General features: G+C 43.8%; 1 protein-coding gene across 1 annotated transcript in view; it reads right to left on the bottom strand.

The window, feature by feature from the left end:
• Nucleotides 1-20,931, bottom strand: part of GALNT10 (polypeptide N-acetylgalactosaminyltransferase 10) — a 219,924-nt gene that overhangs the window by 103,342 nt on the left and 95,651 nt on the right. The window contains exons 2-3 of the mRNA XM_081826212.1: nucleotides 20,380-20,482; nucleotides 17,999-18,137 (exon numbers count right to left, since the gene is read on the bottom strand). Coding sequence (XP_081682338.1) covers nucleotides 17,999-18,137; nucleotides 20,380-20,482 — 242 coding nt within the window. The remainder of the gene's footprint in view (nucleotides 1-17,998; nucleotides 18,138-20,379; nucleotides 20,483-20,931) is intronic.

Below are 20,931 nucleotides of genomic sequence, written 5' to 3'. Positions count from 1 at the left end.
GCAACTTCTTCCTGGAAACATCACCAAAGGCAAGGGAAGCAAGGGCAAAAATGAATTATTGGGACTTCATCAAGATAAAAAGCTTTTGCACAGCAAAGGAAACAGTCAACAAAACCAAAAGACAACCAACAGAATGGGAGAAGATATCTGCAAATGACATATCAGATAAAGGGCTAGGATCCAAAATCTATAAAGAACTTATCAAACTCAACACCCAGAGAACAACTAATCCAATCAAGAAATGGGCAGAAGATATGAATAGACCTTTCTGCCCAAGAAGACATCCAAATGGCCAACAGACACACATAAAAAAGTGCTCAACATCGCTTGGCATCAGGGAAATCCAAATCAAAACCTCAATGAGATACCACCTCACATCAGTCAGAATGGCTAAAATTAACAAGTCAGGAAATGACAGATGTTGGCTGGGATGTGGAGAAAGGGGATCCCTCCTACACTGTTGCTGGGAATGCAAGCTGGTGCAGCAACTCTGGAAAACAGTATGGAGTTCCTCAAAAAGTTGAAAATAGAGCTACCCTACGACCCAGCAACTGCACTACTGGGTATTTACCCCAAAGTTACAAATGTCGTGATCCGAAGGGGCACATTCACCCCAATGTTTATAGCAGCAGTGTCCAGAATAGCCAAATTATGGAAAGAGCCTAGATGTCCATCAACAGATGAATGGATAAAGAAGATGTGGTGTATATATACAATGGAATATTATGCAGCCATCAAAAAAAAAAATGAAATCTTGCCATTTGCAATGATGTGGATGGAACCAGAGGGTATTATGCTAAGTGAAAGAAGTCAATCAGAGAAAGCTAAGTATCATATGATCTCACTGATATGAGGATTTTGAGAAATAAGACAGAGGATCATAGATAGCAGAAGGGAGGGGAAAATGAAACAAGATGAAACCAGAGAGGGAGACAAACCAAAACAGACTCTTAATCTCAGGAAACAAACTGATGGTTGCTGGAGTGGGGGTGGGGTGGGAGGGATGGGGTGACTGGGTGATGGACATTGGGGAGTTATACTATGGTGAGCACTGTGAATTGTGTAAGACTGATGAATCACAGACCTGTACCCCTGAAACAAATAATACATTATATGTTAATAAAAAAATTTAAAAAAAATCGGCCTCAGTTTCCTCCTTTTTAAAATGGACTTGCAGGGGTGCCTGGGTGGCTCAGTTGGTTAAGCGTCTGCCTTCAGCTCAGGTCATGATCTCGGGGTCCTGGGATCGAGTCCCATGTTGGGCTCCCTGCTCAGCGAGGAGCCTGCTTCTCCCTCTGCCCCTCGCTCCCGCTCATGCTCACTCAAGCTCTCTCTCAAATAAATAAAATCTTTAAAAGAAAATGGACTTGCAGGTATGAGCTGAGAAGGAATAGGACAGGAACATCTTGATGCTCTGCAAACATAAGGGTGCATCAAGTGCCACCTTGGTCCAAAAAGAAACACCTGTGCTGATCAGGTCAATCCTAGTTGGCCATGCCTTCTATGCCTGAGGAAGGCTGAGGAAGGAGTCCTGGGTGGGTCCTGATGACCCACCTTCCCTGGCCATGATGGTGCTGGGGGGCAGGGGCAGAGCCCTGACCCAAGGGCAGCCAATGCAACAACTTGCCAGTGGTCAATAGCCTAGCAAGAAATGTGCCTAAATGGGGTACACCAGGCCAATCAAATTATCTTTCTCTTTCTTGGAGATGCACCTGATGTATGGAAAGGGAGTCCCAGAGTTAAGAGGGAAGCAGACACAGAGCTACACAGAGAAGAGCCAAGGCCTCTTGATTGATGGGATCCAGAAATTTCTGCTGTTGAGTGTGTCGTAAGAGACTCTGGTAGCCGGACTTGGAAAGATCTGCCCATTTCAGGCACTGGGAGGCCTGGCTATGCCTTGGTTCCACATCCTCCTCCTAGAGAGCCTCGCTGGTTTTTCCCACATTCCAACTAGCTACATTTCCTTTTCCCTTTATTGTCCCTGCCTCCTTGCAGGGGACTGCCCCATCCAAAGTAACCTTGCGGCCAAGGAGTCCATCCTATTCCCAAGTCCATTCTCAGAAAAGAAAAACAAAAACAAGCATCCAAAAGTTGTACTTGAGCTGGATGAAGTGTCCTTATTTTTTCTTTATTATTTTGAAAAGAATGGACCTTTATAGAATTAAGATTTGTAAACTCCAGAAATAATGCTAACATGAAAATCAGGACTTCCAGGTCACAGACACTTGAGGCTGCTGGGGCACATTGTATTGTTCCACATGATTAGCGATGCCCTACCAGTCTGCACCACCCGGGCCACCATGGCATCATGAGCAATTACCCACAGCCTGTGGGGTTTTATCACCACTGTGCTCTATACACTATATAGCGAATTGTTGTTCAGTGAATATAAGGGCGAGTTGTGTGTGTTTTTATAAAGGAATGATCATTTGAAAAAATCCTTGTGGAGTGCTCTGTTGTTCAAAACTCCCAGTATGGGGCGCCTGGGTGGCTCAGTCATTAGGCGTCCACCTTCGGCTCAGGTCATGATCCCAGGGTCCTGGGATCGAGCCCCGCATGGGGCTCCCTGCTCCGCGGGAAGCCTGCTTCTCTGTCTCCCACTTCCTCTGCTTGTGTTCCCTCTCTCGCTGTGTCTCTCTCTGGCAAATAAATAAAATCTTAAAAAATAAAACTCCCAGTGTTTGTCCTCTTAGGTAAACAATCTTCTTCTAGAAATAGGTGCACCATTTTTAGCACCTTCTCATGGGAGTCAAATCAACATACCTTCCTCTGCCAAAAAGATGATAGTTTTGGGTTTTCCACTGACCAGATGGGCTTTTGGGAGTTGGTTTGTGTGTCTTGGGGGTGGCAGAAGCCATGATCTCTTTGGGTTGAGGAAGAAGGCCAACTACTGCATAGCTTCAACATGAAAAGCCAATGAGAATCACTGAATAGGAAGGCTGGAAGGGCCTGAAGTTCACCTTGTTTGCACTCCTTATTTTATAGATGAGGAAACTGAGGCCCAGCATGGGGAGGGACGTTTTCAGAGTCACAGAGTGAGATGACATATGGATTATCTCAAATGGTAGCCTGAGAGAAAGGGTACTTCCTAAAGTGGTAACAGCAGGTATGGTGAGGGAAGTGGCATGGCCTGAAGAGACACTTAGATCTGGGTCCAAATCCCACATCCGTCATTTAGCAGGGGGTCACCTTGGGAACATCACAGCGTCCCTAAGCCTCAGTTTCCACTTGGCTAAAATGGGGATATAATTCCTTCCTATTGAGGTTGTCACAAGGAACGAAAGAGGTACCACAGGTGAATACACCTGGTCCAGCATCTGGCTCATAAATGTGAGTTTCCACCTCCTAGAGGTCACAGTGTAGGTCATTTTTCAGTAAATGATTTAAATTCAGTATTCTAGTGTTTTTCCCTCTCTATTTTATATAAAGGATAGTCCCTTATAATAAAATGTTCTCAGTAAGACTATGTCCAATGGGCTCTGGAGCCACTAAGAAGCTAAGAGGAAGTTACAAATAGCTCCAGGCTCTGGAACAAAAGGAAGAAACTGGGTCTTAGTGGGCAGAGTGTGAAAAGCTCCTGCCCACCTCTCCTCCCGCCAGATGCAGATCTGGGCCCTCTCCTGACACATCCCGACAGCAAGACTTCCCTCCTCAGCTGGGGCTTGGCTCCCAGCCCTTCTCTACACCTCTCTGGGGGATGGGATAGGTGCTGGCTTTCTCTTTAACAGTCTGGCTGGAATCAGAGGAGCCAGAAGATTAGTGTGACAACATGCACCAAGGCTGACGTCTTTATGAAGGTCCTTTTCCATTCAGGGAGGCTTTGCCAGAAGCCAGCTGCACCCACCTCCTCTTTCCTCTCCTCAACAGACAGCTCAGAGAATTGCAAAGGTTTATTATTACTTATGCACCCTGCACCGTCCGTTCATCACTGGCGTGGCACCCCCTAACCTGCACCAGACTTCAGATACAAGCAGTATTTAAGGGATCTTGGTTTGTGCTATCTTTTCCTTCCCTGTTGAACTCACATTTTGGAAAGCCCTTCGTTCTGACCGTGTCTAGTTTTAAGACAGTTATGAAAACAACAACAAAAAATTTTTAAAAGTACACAGCAAAATCCAACGGTTTCTTTACACAGCTGTCCCACATGATAAAGTTGGTCCTTCCACACATGTAACACCCAATGTAGTCCACATGCTCCAACTTTCAACACAGGCTGACAGTGGGAAGAACTCTGGTTAATCGATACGGATATGGAATGTGAGGTCAAGGTACCCGGAACTAGCAGCAGGAAATAACCATCAGAAGGACCACACTTCAGATCCCGGGCAAATGCCAACTGCTGGGTAAACATCATTAGGAGGAAATGGGCTTCAATAACAAGACTCTTGATGATTCATGAAAGAGGAAAAAAGAAAAAGCAAAAATGTAAAGATATGTTCAAGGATATTGTTGCTGCTCTGTCTAGAGACAGAGAACTGGAAGAAACAATCTGTATGCCCATCAGCAGAGTAATGGTAGCACAGGTTAGATTCTTGTGGAATATTACACAGCTGCTAGAAATGTCTTGGAAACATGACCATAATATATTAAGTAAAAAAAGCTACTTGTAGAATAAAATATGTATAGTACAACCACATTTTTGTAAAAAAAGACCCCAAAGCCCGCAAACAAAAAATGAACCCCTTCATCTGTCTATATATGTTGCATAAACAAAGGAAAACAAAACTACAGAGAGCTAAACTGTTAGCATTCACTACCTGGGCAGGTTTAGGATTGGAGGTGGGTGGTGGTAGTAGGGAATACTACTGATTTCTTCCCCTAAGAAAGGTGGGAGCAGGAGGTTTACAATCAGAAGTGAATGATGTCCTATTCTATTTATTTATTTTTAAAGATTTATTTATTTATTTGACAGAGAGAGAGCGAGTGAGACAGAGAGCGGGAGAGAGAGAGAGAGCACAAGTGGGGAGGAGAGGGAGAAGCAGGCTCCCCGCTAAGCAGGGAGCCTGACTCGGGGCTTCATCCCAGGATCCTGGGATCATGACCTGAGCTGGAGGCAGATGCTTAACAACTGAGCCACCCAGGCACCCCTGTCCTATTCTATTTAACAGCGCTGCTCCGCTGAGCTCTTCTGCTGGTCTTACCACCATGCTGCCCTGGATGCCATCTTAATGAAGGGAGAGAAATGATCATTGCCTTAACTCATAGTTATCATTCTCTTTTTCCTTAAACCCTTTCGAGGCCAGCACCACTTAGAAATCAAACCCAACTCTGTAACCAATCTTACTGAGTGTTATCTGTCTGCTCCTGGACAAGCATATATTACCTTCAGCACGGTGAGTGAAATGCAACCTGAGTCATCTGCTGGTTGTGTCTATTTATATTTATCTCACCAATCCTGCTTGCCATGCCTGGTCCAAGAACCTTCATGCACAAAGGATTAGAATTTAAAAACATCTCTCTCCTCTGCAAGGAAGGGGTCGGTCTGTGTGTGAGGCAGCAGAAAGAGCATATGCTTGGATCTAGGTTTGAGTCTTCCCTGCTCTCTGCTGGCTGAGCTTATCTGAGGTCCAGTTTGTGCATCTGAGCTAGTGATCCCCGTGAGACACAAACAATTTCAGAGAGGCTGGAATCACAAAGTGTTGTAGTGTTTTTGTAAATGAGGAAACAGTGTTGAAACATAAAGGAAAAAAATACAATGCAAAACCTCAAAGTTGGAAGAAGTAAAATGAGGCTGGTGAAGTGCTCAACTCCACGTTTGGCACATAAGCACTTGATAAATGAGAAACATTGTTATTATTCATGGAGAACACAGCATCCATTTCTAGAAGATTCAGAAAATGCATTGGTCTGCAGAAATGATAAAAGAAGAGAAACCACACATCAGCTCATGTGGATGTCAAGTGGTTTTTGCCTAGCATAAATTGTAGGGGATGTATGCCCATTTGATTTTTTAGTTGACAGGCAGCCATTTTTGCTTACAAGCTAGCTATCTCTGTAATTTCAACCCAAGGGCTGAATTCACTGAAATCTGTTTTTAAAATTACAGAAAAGAAGTCAATTTGAGAGATTTTATTAGCTGCCATTTTAAGGCTTATGAGCAACTTTAAATCTCGATATTAGGTCTGATGGATCAATAACTTTTGTCTTGAAAGAAACACCACTGTTCAGAAGGGAGTCATGTAATTTCAGAGAACTGATTTAAGCCTCCTGAAAAATCAGTGATGTGCCAAAGAAATCTGGACTTTTTCCTTTCTCAGCTCACAAATCACGCAGGCTACAGCCCTTCTTTCTATCTTCCTGCCCCTACCTACACACCTGCCTAGCTACCAGCCTGCCAAACTAGGGGGTCCTCATCCCTCCTAGACTGCGCATCTCGAGGGTGCTAATCTTAGACCGAAGTTCTCCATTATGAACTGTCAAGCAAGCTTACTCCGGCACACAAATCATGAGAAAAAGCGTAAAAACTGTAAAAGTACATACTAAATATGTCTTCCAAGCCTGTCGCTGTTCCACGGAGGGTCTGACCAACCTCGCAGCACTGTGGCGGGTGGGACAGGGCTGGGTGCAGACTCCGGCCCTTCAGTCCCATTGCAGAGGGTGGGAGGAGGTATGCACGGCCCCTGCCATGACCCGCATGCGGCACACAAGCTCCATTGTCCTGCACGCCACGCCACAGCCCACAGCTGATCTTGGATCACTTCTAGATTTACTATCCATTATGCCTCAGGCATGTCTTGCTATTCAAGGACAGCAAGTTAATTAAAACCACAATAAAAACACAGCAACTCAGGGGCGCCTGGGTGGCTCAGTTGGTTAAGCGTCTGCCTTCGGCTCAGGTCATGATCCCAGGGTCCTGGGATTGAGCCCCACATCCAGCTCCCTGCTCAGTGGAGAGTCTGCTTCTCCCTCTCCCTCTGCCTGCCACTCTGCCTACTTGTGCTCTCTCTCTCTCTGTCAAATAAATAAATAAAATCTTAAAACCAAACCAAACCAAACCAAACCAGAGCAACTCAGAAAAGGATCCTGTCACCATTTCCACTTTTCACAACATAAATGGCATCATTTACTAAATGGCCGACTTGACCTCGTCATTTGGATGTTTAATGACGTCTTGAACTTGACAGAAATAAAAATCTTCGTTTTCCCCAAATCTGCTCTTCTCAAAGCCTTTGTTTCTGTAAATGGCAACTCCATCTTCCCAGCTGCTCTGGCCAAAAACCTTGCCATTATCTCCGTCTCTTCTCTTCTTTTCATATCCATATTGTCTATAAGTAAACCTGTCATCTCCACCTTCAAAGTCTATCTAGAATGTGGTCACTGCTTCTCTGCTACTTCTCTGCCACCACGGTCTGAGTCACTGCCGCTCTTCTCTGCCTGGCTGTGATCAACTCCCAACTGCTTTCCCCGCTTCCACCGTTGGCCGCCTACAGTCTGTTCTTAACATAGCGACGGAAGTGATCCTCTGAAAAGGAAAACCAGATTATGTTGCTCCCTGCTCAAAACTCTCTGGCGCTTCCCATCTCACTCCCTTTGGTAAAAGCCAAAGCTCCATGCAGCCCTGACATCTCTCCAGCCTTGCTTCCCATCACTTTCCTCCTGGCTCATTGGGCTCCACAGGCCAACCATCATGGCCCCAGGGCCTTTTCACTTACTTGTTTCCTCTGCCTACAGAGTTCTTCCCCTAGTTAATTGCCCTGGGGACCCCTCATTTCTTTGTATCTCTGTTCATATGTCATCTTATTAGAGAGGCCTCCCCCATCACTGAAATAAAATCCATCCATTCCCATCACTTTCTCTACCCCTTACTCTGCCTCTTTATGTTTCTTATATCCATTTATTACCATCTGAAAAAATAATACCTTTATTTGTTTATGACCTCCTCCGCCCAGTAGAATGTAAACTCCAGGAAAGAAGGAAATTTTGCTTATTTTGTTCATTGCTGTTTCCCCAGGGACTAGCCCACACAATAAGCATACATGGTAGGCACATGATAAATATTTGTTGAATGAATGAATGAATGAATGAATGACTTGCAGAGACAGTATGAGGTGACTAATAGGCTTGAGATCTCCTTAAGGCAGGAACTGACACTTGATCCTTTTGGTATAAATGAGTAGGGGCTAGCTATATTTTAGGTGGGCTACAGACTGGAGGTGGAGGAGGGAAAGAAGCCCCTAATACAAACACAGTTACTTTAGATTAAGTTCCTGATTTAATTAGCCCTGGGTACATGCACAGGTGGCCATGCAGGGCAGGAGCCCAAGAACACAGGCGGCAGCTCGCCAACAGCTTCCTTTGGCCCCCAGGGTCCCCAACATAAATGCATAGCTGGCAACGTCTTCTGGGTCAGGAAAGCTCAATTCTTGTTACATCCCTGGCCTTTCTTGCTCAGGTGTACATCACCATTTGAGAAGGTTCTGCTTCTGTTTCTGGGGATATTTATAAACATCAAGCTTTCCTAGTTCTCAAGGCCTCGGCATCATCAAGGCCACACTATCATGGGGGGAAGGGGGTCATCCCTGAATAGGAAAGACCTCAGCGCCACCAGCTCTCCTGGGCCCACAGAGCCATTCCCCTTCAGGGGTCTCCCTCCTTCCAATTCCTTGCCCTTTTATCTGGGTGTTTTGGATACTGCAATGGTTGGCAAACCACCACAACAAATCCATTTCCAACTGGATTCCAGCTGTAACTCTGCCCAGGGTGCACCTGTGTGACTTTGGCCACAGGTCACTCTCCCTCCCCCATTTTGATTCTTCTATTTGCTGATCTGAAAAAAGTGAGTGATGACGATGAAAACAGTAACAGCACCTGCGCAACCTGCTCATGAGGGATGCTGGTCTGTAATACCATTTTCCTGCCATATCTTTGTCTTGCTTTGGTATCAGGGTAATGCTGAGTTCACAATGAGTTGGAAAGTACTCCACTCTTTTTTTTTAAATTTTATTATGTTATGTTAATCACCATACATTACATCATTAGTTTTTGATGTAGTGTTCCATGATTCATTGTTTGTGACTTTGCATTATTTCTTAAATTTTTTTTTTTTCTTAAGAATTCACCAGTGAACCCATCTGGGCTTAGAGTTTTCTTTGTGGGGAGGTTCTTAACTATATTATCAATTTGGACTATTCTGGTTAATCATTTCTTTTTGCGTGAGCTTTGGTAGTTTGTGCCCTTCAAGGAATTTATTATTTCATCTAAGTTGCTGAATTTACAGACATAAAGTTGTTCAGAATACTCCTTTATTATTCTCTTAATAGTTAACAGCATCTATCATTCTATCACCTCCCTCATTCCTGATATTGGTAATATGTGTCTTCTTTTTCTCTGTAGCAGTCTGGTTAGAAGTTAATCCATTTAATTGACCGTTGCAGAGTCAGCTTTTGGTTTCATTGATTTTCTCCTATTGTTTTTCTATTTTCTACTTTATTGATCTCTGTTTTGATCTTTTTTATTTCCTTTCTTCTGCTTATTTTGGATTAACTTGCTCTTATTTTTCTAGTATCTTAAAGCAGAAGCTGATGTCATCAATTTGAGACCATTTTTCTTTTCTAATATAAGCACTGAACGCTACAAATTTACCCATAAGTATTGCTTTAGTGTCATCCCACAAGTTCTGATATGCTGTTTGCATTACCATTCAGTTCAAAACATTTCTAATCTTCCTTTTGATTTCTTCTTTGACCCATCTATTATTCATACATGAATTACATAGTTTCCAAACATTTGGACATTTTAAGACACTGTTCTGTTATTGGCTTCTAAATTAATTTCACTGTGGTCAGAAAACACTTGAATCCTTTTAAACTTGTATCACTTGAATCCTTTTAAATTTATGGAGACTTGCTTTCTAACCCAGAATATGATCTATCTTGGAAAATGTTCTGTATGCACTTCCAAAGAATGTACATTCTGCTGTTACTGGATAGAGTGTTCTATAAATGTCAGTTGGGTCATGCTGGTGGATAACGCTGTTCAAGTCTACTACATCCTTGCTGACTTTCTGTCTAATTGTTCTATCAATTTTTGAGAGAAGAGTGTTGAAATCTCATAATTGTGGCAATGTCTATTTCTCTTTGTACTTCCATGAGTTTTTGCTTCGTGTATTTTGAAGCTCTCTTATGAGGTACATAAACATTTAGGGTTGCTATGTTCTCTTGATGAAGGACCCCTTTATTAAATTATGAAACCACCTTCTTTATCCGCAATATTCTTTGTTCTGAATTCTACTTTAACTGATATTCATATAGCCACCAAAGCTTTCTTTTGATTGGTGTTAGCATGACAGATCTTTCCTATCCTTTTGCTTTTATTTGTATCTTTATATTTAAAGTGCGTTTCTTGCAGCCAGCATGTAGTTGAATCTTGCTTTCTTATCTAATTGGACATTCTCTGCCTGTTTCAGTTACAATTAGTGCATTTAGTTTTAATGTGATGATTATTGACATGGTTAGGATAAAGTCCATCATCTTGGTATTTGTTATTTCTCTTTTCTTTCTTTTTTTTTTTTTAAGATTTTATTTATTTATTTGACACAGAAAGAGAGAGTAAGAGAGAGAGAGCGCACAAGCAGGGGGAGAGGCAGGCTGAGGGAGAGGGAGAAGCAGGCTCCCCGCTGAGCAGGGAGCCCGATGCGGGGCTTGATCCCAGGACCCTGAGATCATGACTTGAGCCCAAGGCAGACGCTTAACTGACTGAGCCACCCAGGTGCCCCTCTATTTCTCTTTTCTGATCTCAGTTCCCTTTTCTCTCTTTTTCTGCATTCTTTTGGATTAACCGAATATTTTTCATTATTCCATTTTGTCTCCCTTGTTGGCTTATTAGCTATAACTCTTTGTTTTGCTATTTTAGTCCTTGTTTTACGATTTATAGGATACATTTTAAAGTTATAACAGTATACCTTTAAATGATATTATATCACTTCACAAGTAGTATGAGAATCTAATAGTAGTACATTATCATTTCTCCTCTCTGACCTTTATGTTGGCACACAATTTTACTTTTACATAGGTTTAAACCCAACAATATATTGTTATTATTTCTGGTTACACAGTCAGATACCTTTTAAAAAGATTTAAACAATAAGAAAGAAATAGTGTAGGGGGTGGGGTGGAATGGAGTTGGCGGGGGAGAAAGAGTTTATTTACCCACATAGTTACTATTTCCAGTGATCTTCATTCTTTGTAAATGAAATCCCTATTTCCATCTGTAATCATATTTTTTCCCTAAAGGACTTCCTTTAACATTTCTTATAGTACATAACTGCTGTGATAAATTCTTTCAGCTTTTTTTGTGTCTGACAAGTCTCTATTTTGCCTTTATTTTTGAAAGATATTTTCACCGGGTGTAGAATTCTAGGTTGACAGTTTTTACTTTTAGTACTTTCAAGATGTTGTTATACCATGCTCTTGCTGCTACCGTTCCCAGTGAGAATTCTGTCATCCTTGTCTTTGGTCCTCTGTGTATAACATATTTTACTTCTCTGCTTACCCTAAAACTTTGTCTTCATTGCTGGTTTGTAGTCATTTGATTATGGTGTACACTGGTGTCATTTTATTCATGTGTCTTGGATTGGGTTTCATTGAGCTTCTTGGATCTGTGGTTTTATAGTTGTCACTCCACATGGAAAACTTTTGGCCACTGTTTTCCTCCTCCCTTTCATAGACTCCAATTACCTGCATATTTGACTGCTTAACGTTGTCCCATAGTTCATTAATGCTCTTTTAATTTTGGAAAATTCTTTTTCTGTATTTTATTTTGGAGTAGTTTCATTTCCTACTCTTCAGTTTCACTTTTTTTTTTTTCCTGCAGTATCTAAGCTGCCACTCATCCCATACACTATTTTTCACTGCAGACACTGTTAGCTTCATTTCTAGAAGTTCAGTTTGGGTCGTTTTATAACATCCATGTGTCTACTTAATTTTTGAAACATATGGGATACAGGTATAATAACTGTTTTAGTGTCCTCTATTTCTAAAATCTTTGTCAACTCTGGGTTTATTTTGATTAGTATTTTCCTCGTTATAGGCCATGTTTCTTGGCTTCTTTGTATGCCTGATAATCTTTGACTGGGTTTTACCTTGGTCCATGCTGAATATCTTTGTCTTTTTATAATCTCAAGCTTTGGTTCTGGAATGCAGTTAAATTACTTACTTTGACCTTCCTGGGTCCTAATTTACGATTTTTTAGACTAGTCCAGAGCACTGTTCAGTCTGGGACTAATTATTAGTCTTCATGAGGTAAAACCCTTTTAAGTGCTCTACTCAATTCTCCAAAAGTTATGAGTTATGAGGTTTCCCAGTCTGACTGGTAGAGAGTCTCAGCCCTGTATGAGAGCTAAGCACTGTTCCCTCCAACCCTTTTGGGTGATCCCTTTCCCAGTCTCAGGAAGCTTCTATACAGCAAGTACCCCTCCGCAGATCTCCATAGCTCGATCTCCATATGGCTCTCTCCTCTCTAGGACCTGGCCCTGTGCACTCTGGCCTCTTTGGTCTCCCTGGACTCTCACAATCCCTCTCTTCACCTCAGGAAGTCCCCTGGGCTCTACCTGGGTTCCCCTCCCTACACCACGGCCTGGAAACTCTCTCAAGACAAAAGTTGGGGAACTTGTAGGGCTCACCTCATTTGTTTCTCATCTCTTAAGGATTACTGCCTGTCACTGACTGATGTCCAATGTCTTATAAACCATCGCTTTACAGCTTGTCCTTTGTTGTTGTTATTTCAGGCAGGAAAATGTCCCTGTTACTCCGTCTTGGCCCCCAAATAGCATTTTTGTATGTCTGTGTGTACATTCATATTGGGGGCACTATTATTATCATTACAACTAGTCCTGTAAGTGTGGTTGATTTACACTTGTGCTGACAAGCTGTCTTTCTTTCCAGAGTATATATTTAATAAATGCTTGTCAAAACGAATAGGCTATAATTGCCTCCCTTATGCTTTTGTAACTTGTTGGAGATGTAAAGGTGATCAATAGAATACTGGCCTATTTTAATAATATGAACTTCTAAGTTCTTTTGAGGAAATTCAGTATATACCATAAATCAAGAGAGTTAATTTAGCAAAAAGCAACAAGCAAAAAGAAGCATGGAACCAAGAATCTGGTAGATTTGCAACAAAGATTCCATTCAGGTTCATTCATTTACTGAAAGCTAAACCAATGGACTGGAGAAAGCAGGTCAGGATTGTAGATAGTTTTCATTCCTACCATGAATGTTGACTGCTTTCAGTCCCACCATGGATACTCTTTGCATGGGAGAAAATGACCATTTTCTCAGAGGAGAAGTTTGCACAGGGACCTTCAGACCCTAGGTACTTAAGCAGCTGGGGCTGTTGCCATCAGCTCTGTGCCCTGGAGGGGCCCCCATGCACGGCTGCCGAGCAAGGCCCCCCTCCCCCGGGGAGGGTAGCAGGGAAAGCAGGCCAGCACACCAGCCAGCCTCTGTTCGGCTCCCTCAGCGGGGGACAGGGGGGGTTGTGGTGCAGAGGTCAGGTCCCCTCAGAGCCAGCTGGCCACCTCCCACATGCAAGCCCAGCAAGTCAGGCCCAACTGCCCGGTTTCCGTTCTCTGTGGCTCCATGGTCCCTGGTGCAACTTCTGGTGGAAGCAAATGCAGCCGGCACAAACAGCCCCTCAATCCTGTCCTTGGCACGCTAGTGTCAAAATTCAGTTGAAGAAGTAAAAGGCAAACATTACCTCAGCTCCTGCTAGAGAAGTTGTTTGAGCTCAAAGAAACCGAAGGGAGAGAGTGTCTCCACTGCTCTGATTTCCTCACACATTTCTGCTGTCTGCAGGAAAGATCCACCAAACGCCTCCCCAGCCCCAGGGAAAAAAAAAGCTCTTCAAGACATCTGTCAACTCATTTCTGGAAAGTGAGCTTCCACACTGGGAATTCTAAAAAGTGTGTGTTGGGCGGGGGGTGGGGGATGTCCAGAGCACTGGGTTTAGCAACATCCTTCATGGTGACTTGGAGGCTGGCTGGGTAGGCCGGCAACAGGGGCCTGAGGCATCCTTAGGCTCAATTCACAGCCACCTAGAACAGTGGTTCCTCACCTTACTGATGCCCCGGACCCCTCTGCCAGGCTGCTGAAGCCTGTGGCCACTTCTCAGAGCTGCCTTTACAATGCATAAAATAAAATAGATCAGATTATAAAGGAAACCAATTGGACTGAGATACAGTTATCAAAATAATAAACAATATAAAATTAATAGAAGTATTTCCTTACGGACACATTAAACAACACAATGTAGTGGCAGTTCTAAAAACTACCTTCATTTCAAAGCAGGGATGAGTATTCATGACATTTCTAGACATCCGTAAAGTGATGTAAAAGTAAAGGATCTCCTTTGGCGAACACCAACCCAGGTGCTTTGTTGCCTACGGTCATAACGGCAAGGAACATGGCATTTCAGCGAGAGGCTAATGAAAAGAAAAACGCAACGTTTTACCTCATTCAGGTGTACAGACCTGCCTGTAGGCCCCAGGACTCCTAGATTAAGAAGACATTTCTTTTCCTGAGCTTTTGGGAGAGAGCAGTGCACTGGAGACCAGGGTGCCAGGCCCCAATCTGGGGGCCTCTAATCAGCTGGGAGCCTCAAACTTTTAACCAGTAAGTTGGAGATCGTGCATCTCTTGCCTACTTCTCCACCTTCAGTGTCTTCCCGCAAAGGCTGGTGCTGGATGGGGGTGTCCTCTGGAGTTGCAAGTACTCTGTGTCTACTCTTATTACTGGTTTTCTCATCTGTGGTGTAATGACCTGCTTGGCCCATCTGTCCCCACCTCTTGCACAAGGCAGCAATAATGGCTCATTTATCATTGTGTTCTTGGTGTCAGGCACAAGGCTTGGCACACAGGAGACCATTCCTATATATTTACTGACTAAACAGATGAATGGACGGATGAAGGCTGTGACCACACCTAGCTTCTCTCTCTCGTTATAAAAATATTCCTTATTTTACACCAGCAGTTTCTCAACCCTAGTTATATAAGTGAGCATTGCTTTACGAGGTTTTAGAAGCTACTGAGACCCCAGATGCAACCCCAGAGACTCAGATGCCTGTGGTCTAGGGCGGGGCCCTGGCCTTTGTCTGTTTTTAAAACCACCCCAGGTACAGCCAGAGTTGAGACCCCCACAGTAGCATAGAACAGTAGCTGAAGTCAGAGTGCAGTGCTCCCAGATGAACTTCTTTTCTAGAGCCAGCAAGATGAAATTAGTGCAGAATTCTGAACTCTGCGAGGGGCTAAACACATAAATTGAGTTTCTGACCCTCAGAGTCAGGTCACAGTTCTGAATCCAGCAACATCAGTAATATCTGAACTACATTCTCAGGCTTAGATGAAAAATCTGGGGCTTGACAGTGAAGACCATGAAACAAATTATTGCAAACGCCACGGACAAGCACTCTGAGGCCCCACGCTCCCTCCCCTTGTGGCAAGAAGTCCTTATGAATAGGGCCCATCCTGGTTAAGCAGCACACCTTCTGGGGGACAGATCCCTGGCTGGGTGGTTTCCTAATCTACAAAGTCGGGAGGATAATAATAATAATAAGGCCAACCTCAAGGTATTGTTGCAGGAACTGAAAGATGGTATGGGGCAGAAAACATTCTGTAAGTAGCTCATACATGCTATCAAGATTATTTCTTTACTATTGGTATTAATATTTAGTTATGGTCACTTCACTTTACTGTGTTTTTCAGATACTGTGTTTTTTATGAAGTGAAGGTTTGTGTCAACCCTGTGCTGGGCAAGTCTGTTGGTGCCATTTTTCTAACAGTATTTGCTCGCTTCATGTGTGTGTGTGTGTGTCACATACTGGTAATTCTCACAGTATTTCTAACTTTCTCATGATTATTATTATTATATTTGAATTGCTGCAATCTCATGATAAAACTTTAATGGATTAGAAGCTGCTTCTTATGAGTGAGCAAAAAAAGTGGCTTCTTGAGATGGAAACTCCTGGTCAAGATGCTGTGAAGACTGTTGAAATGACAACAAAGCATTTAGAATGTTACATAGACTGAGTTAATAAAGCAGTGGCAGGGTTTGAGAGGATTGATTCCGATTTTGAAAGAAGTCCTCCTGTGGGTAAATGCTATCAAACAGCATCACATGCTATAGAGAAATCTTTCTTGAAAGGAGGAGTTGATCGATGCAGCAAACTTCATTGTGGCTTTATTTTAGGAAATCGGCACAGTCACCCTGGCCTTCGGTAACTGCCACCCTGATCAGTCAGCAGCCACCATGTCGAGGCAGGACCCTCCACCAGCAAAAAGAATATGACCCACTGAAAGCTTAGATGATGATTAGCATTTTTTAGCAATAATGTGTTTTTTAATTAAGGTATAAATGTTTTTTAGACATAATGTTACTGCACACTTAATCGACAACAGTATAGTGTAAACGTAACTTTTATATGCACAGGGAAACCAAGAAACTCATCTGACTTGCTTTACTGCGGTATTCTGAACAGAACCTGCAATATCTCCGAGATGTGCCTCTACCACATTCTACCAATTGAGTTCTTCCAGGTGGAAAGACCTTGTGGATTACGGATGCCAGGTCAGACTGCCCGCATTCAAGGTCTGGCTCCACTTACCCACTGAGCCATCTTATGCAAATCACCTAACCTTATCATGCCTTATCTGTAATAAAGGTATGTACCTCGTTGGGTTTTTGGAAGGTTTGGCTGAGTGAGGTAAAACACTTAAAGCACCTAGAACATCTTCTAAAACTTAAGCTTTGCATCAGAATCACCTGGAGGGCTTGTTAAAACACTGATTGCTGGGTCCCTCTCAAGAGCTTTTGATGCAGTAGATCTAGGCTGGGAACAGAGAATGTGCACATCTAATACGCTTCTAGGGACCCATGCATTGCTGGCCTGGGAACCACATTTTGAGAACCACTGGCTGAGAACCAAGCCTGGCATACAGTAAGCACCAACTCAGTGTTAGCTGCTATTATCTTTTCCTGGGCTCTACTTTCTTAACCGCTGAGCAAAACCCTGCGTGCTCCAATGCCACTCGGTACTGCCTTCCTGTAGAAGTCAGTTCGAATTCTATCTGTGGAGGTTCCCAAAGTGTGGACCCGAGATAAGCTGCACCAGCACCACATGGGAGCTTACTTATAATGGGTCTTGGGCCCCAACCCACATCTAGTGAATTGGGATTTACGGGGATGAGGCACAATATCGTGGGCTCTAACATCCTTCTGGGTGACTCTACTACATACCGACTCTCAGAACTCCTGCTCTAGTAGAAAATCACCAGGACCACTGCAACAAGCCTCCTGAAAATGGCCAGGGAGGCAGGACAGCTTAAGGTCCAGAGTATAGGTTTTGGTTGAGTTGGAGACCTGGCTCAGCTTCTTTGCCACCTTGGGGCCATGAGTTATGACACTCATTTAAGCCTCAGTTTCCCTGGCTGTAAAATGGGTACCATTATAGGACCTACCTCACAGGAACCTCAGATGCTGCAAATGACGCATGATAACTGTTCAGGGAATGTTAGTTGCCACTCTTACCCTCTTTATCATTGCTGTGATGTGTCCTATCTCAAAGTGATTTGAGACAGCTTATTAAAAAAAGACATAAACATATAGGTGCACAGGATAGCTAAAATAAAGCCCTTTTTTAAGAAAAGGAAATAAAAATGTATCACACAGAAAGTGGGGAGCATGAGGGTTGAAACTGTCACTGCAATTGTCTGAGCATGAGGTTTGAAAGTCCCCGAAGGCCAGAGCAGAGGGGAAATGCAGAGGTCCTACAGTCTACGGTTTCCACTGCCTTCAAAGGGGAAGGAGGCCGGCTCTTTTTCATCCCTCTGCCACCCCACCTCTAAATCTAGGAGAATCTGATCCCATAAACCTCTGCACCAAGGCCCTGTGTACCAAGAAGGGAATTTCCTCTAGCTCGCTTGATGTACCTGTTTCTTTAATTAATTCTCATCAAGAGCCACAGGTAAAATCCTTAGATCCCAGAAGATGAGAGATGTCACACTCACTTTGGGTGCCGAATATCAGGGACAGAGCGATTCAGGGAGATTTTATCACTGACGTAAATGTTAAATCCATTTTCTCGGTACGCCTGATCCACTCTCTCAGCGTCGGTCATGGGGTAAGGTCTCCCTTGTTCTCCATTTCCTAGGAGCAAAGAGCAAAGTCAATGTTGCTAATTGAATGGAGTGGGGGAAGGGGGATGAAAGATCTGATTAAAGCACAGAGATCAAACTTTATACGTGGATACAGAGTAGACCTCCAGATTTTGCAGGGGAAGCCTAAAGAGGGGAGGGGAACGAGCATTTTTTCGGCCATGCCCATGTCACACACTTTACAGACCGGCTCTCACGTCATTCCCACAGCAAGCCATCAGGGTGGACATGCGAGCCTTCATTCTATGGGTGGATAAACTGGGACTCAAGAAGGTTATAAGAGCAGGTTTGTGGGCTCTAAAGTCCATGCTTCCCCTACTCTGCCAGGGGCCCGAGACATCCCTGACCATGGCATCCCATCAGCTGGACAGGAGGCCAGATCTACTTCATATGAGCTGATCAACCTTGGGCCAGTCACACCAACTCTCTGAACGGATGGAAGCAGGCACAGCCCTTGGCCCCACCTGTCAGCATGCAGCTTCCCATCAAGCTGATGTTGTCAACATGTACTTTGCAAAGTAAATAGGGTGTTGCTCAGGAAGATGAGGTGATTTTTAACAAGCTGATTTTATGGCCATTTCTTCAAGACTCTCTCCAGTTGCAGATTACTACATCCAACCAGCCAGATGAGAGAGAGGACGCTGCCATCTGTAACTCGGAAGGCTCCACGATAAGACGCTGCTGGCTCATGCCCAGGACAGACTCCACAAGGGACACAAATGCAGCCGGCAGAAACAGGAGAGCCAGAAGCATCTGCACGGGGAGGGAAGTTTCAGGAAGGCAGTATAGGGGAGTGACTCAGAGTTCAGGCCCTAGAGTGTGGCAGAGTGCAGCTTGAAGCCCAAACCTGCACTCGCTGCTTTGTGTTATCCTGGACATGCCGTTAGCCTTTCTGTGATTGGGCTTTGCCCTACGTATTAATGGGGAAAAGAAGGTTCAATGTAATGATTAAGGAGATAATGCAGGGCAAAATGCCTGGTACAGAGTTAGCACTCCACGCAAGCTGATTATTATTATTCTTAATAATGTCTCCACTGCTTACTCTTTTTCTTGCTAGTTAGCTCCATGTTCTAATAATTCTGGTAATGATAACTGCCTGGAAAATCAGCTTTTTTCAACTGTTTCCTTTCTCAGTTTAAGCAGCACCCACCCCTACTTCATTTTCAATCACTGCCCTACAGAAAAATGCATGTCATGTTTTTAGACTTCCCTGACCATTGGTTATTATATCAGCTCTATTAGAGCCCTGTTGCAGTCTGGTTTTTTCATAATGTAATCTAAAAAAAAATCAATAGTGGTGGGTGCTTTTAACTGAGATAAAAATGAATAAAATACCAATCCCTATATTTCTACGGTGCTTTCCAGTATTGTAAAGTTGCTTCATACCCATCACTTTATTTGTGTCACCTTCACAACAACACCCTGAGGTTGTCTGAGCAGGAAGCATGAGCCCCATAGACACATGGGGAAACCGAGGCTCCAGGAGCATGGGATCTCTCTGATGGTCACGTGGTTGGTCAGCGGTGCCAGAGCTGCCGTCCTGACTCCTAGTCCAGGCTCTCTAGAGATGATTTTCCACATAATTTCTATAAACCCCATCCATCCCCACCCCTTCCCAACTCCCCAGTGTAACAGGAACTGCTCCAAAGACTAATTAGCCAAAGAAAACTTTACCTGAAGCCTGCTAAGTCCATTCAACCTTGTGGCTACAGAGCTGGGTAGGGTTCAACTCTGTCCTCCAGACCTGGGTTCGAGTCCCAAGCCTGCATCTTTCTCACTGTGTGACTGCAGGCAGATCACCCCACATCTCTGAGCTCCAGGTTCCTTCTCATCAAATGGGCCACAAAGGGTGACCCGGGGTTTCCTTGAGAAAATGTGCAAAGTGGGGAGCATGGGACTTGCTTACTGCAGGTGTTTAATAAATGTTGGCTCTTACCATGACTGCTCCCCATTTTAGTGGTAAAATATCTCATAAGGGGGTAGACATTGTTTATCACCCAATAAAGGTGGTGGGGACAACTCCTGAAGGCAGTGGATCTGGTGATGTGAGTGGAGAAAGGGATCAGCTAACAGGTGAAAAGGGAGACCCCCAAGAAGCAGGGGAAGGGATGACGGCAAATGGAGAGGGAGTGAAAAGGAGGTCCAGACATGCCTGCTAAACACGCACACGTGTGTGCACGCATGCATACGTGCCCTTCACAGGACCCTCGAGTGCTCGATACTGCTCTCCATACCTACGCGCTGGGCGTCCCTCCTGATGGCTTCTTTGTCATGCCAATCCTTCAGCTTTTGCCCATCTCCCACGAAAAATATCTTCTTCTGCTGATTGTGGGAGCCCTTAAAAAAAGATAAAAACAGTGAAAACGAAGGAAAGGGAAAATAAGTTGAGTAACAGAGACCCGTAAATTGCACTATCTACGGGAGCTTCTGTCTGTCATCATCTGCTCATTTATGAATTCCCTCAATCTACGTTTGTTAGAGCTGCCGTAGGCCAGTCAGGTGGGCAAAGGTCAGAAGGATGACAGGTACACACTGTCCACCCTCCTGGTACTCAGAAACTAGCGGGAGAGAAAACAGATGGACAGACAGTCCTTTCCCCCAAGGGAGAAAGCAGTAAGTGTAGCTCCATCCAATAGAAATATGGGAGCCACAAATATGAGCCACATGTGTAACTTTAAATTTCCTAGTATTCACACAAAAAAAATAAAAATAAAAAACAGATGAATCAGTTTTGATAATATATTTTACTTAACCCAGTATATTCTATCTAAAATATTATCGTTTCA

This window comes from Leptonychotes weddellii, chromosome 7 (genome assembly GCF_054177405.1).
Source record: "Leptonychotes weddellii isolate Sample4059 chromosome 7, ASM5417740v2, whole genome shotgun sequence".
Classification (NCBI taxonomy): Eukaryota; Metazoa; Chordata; class Mammalia; order Carnivora; family Phocidae; genus Leptonychotes; species Leptonychotes weddellii.
This window is presented reverse-complemented; position numbering and strand designations above follow the sequence as displayed.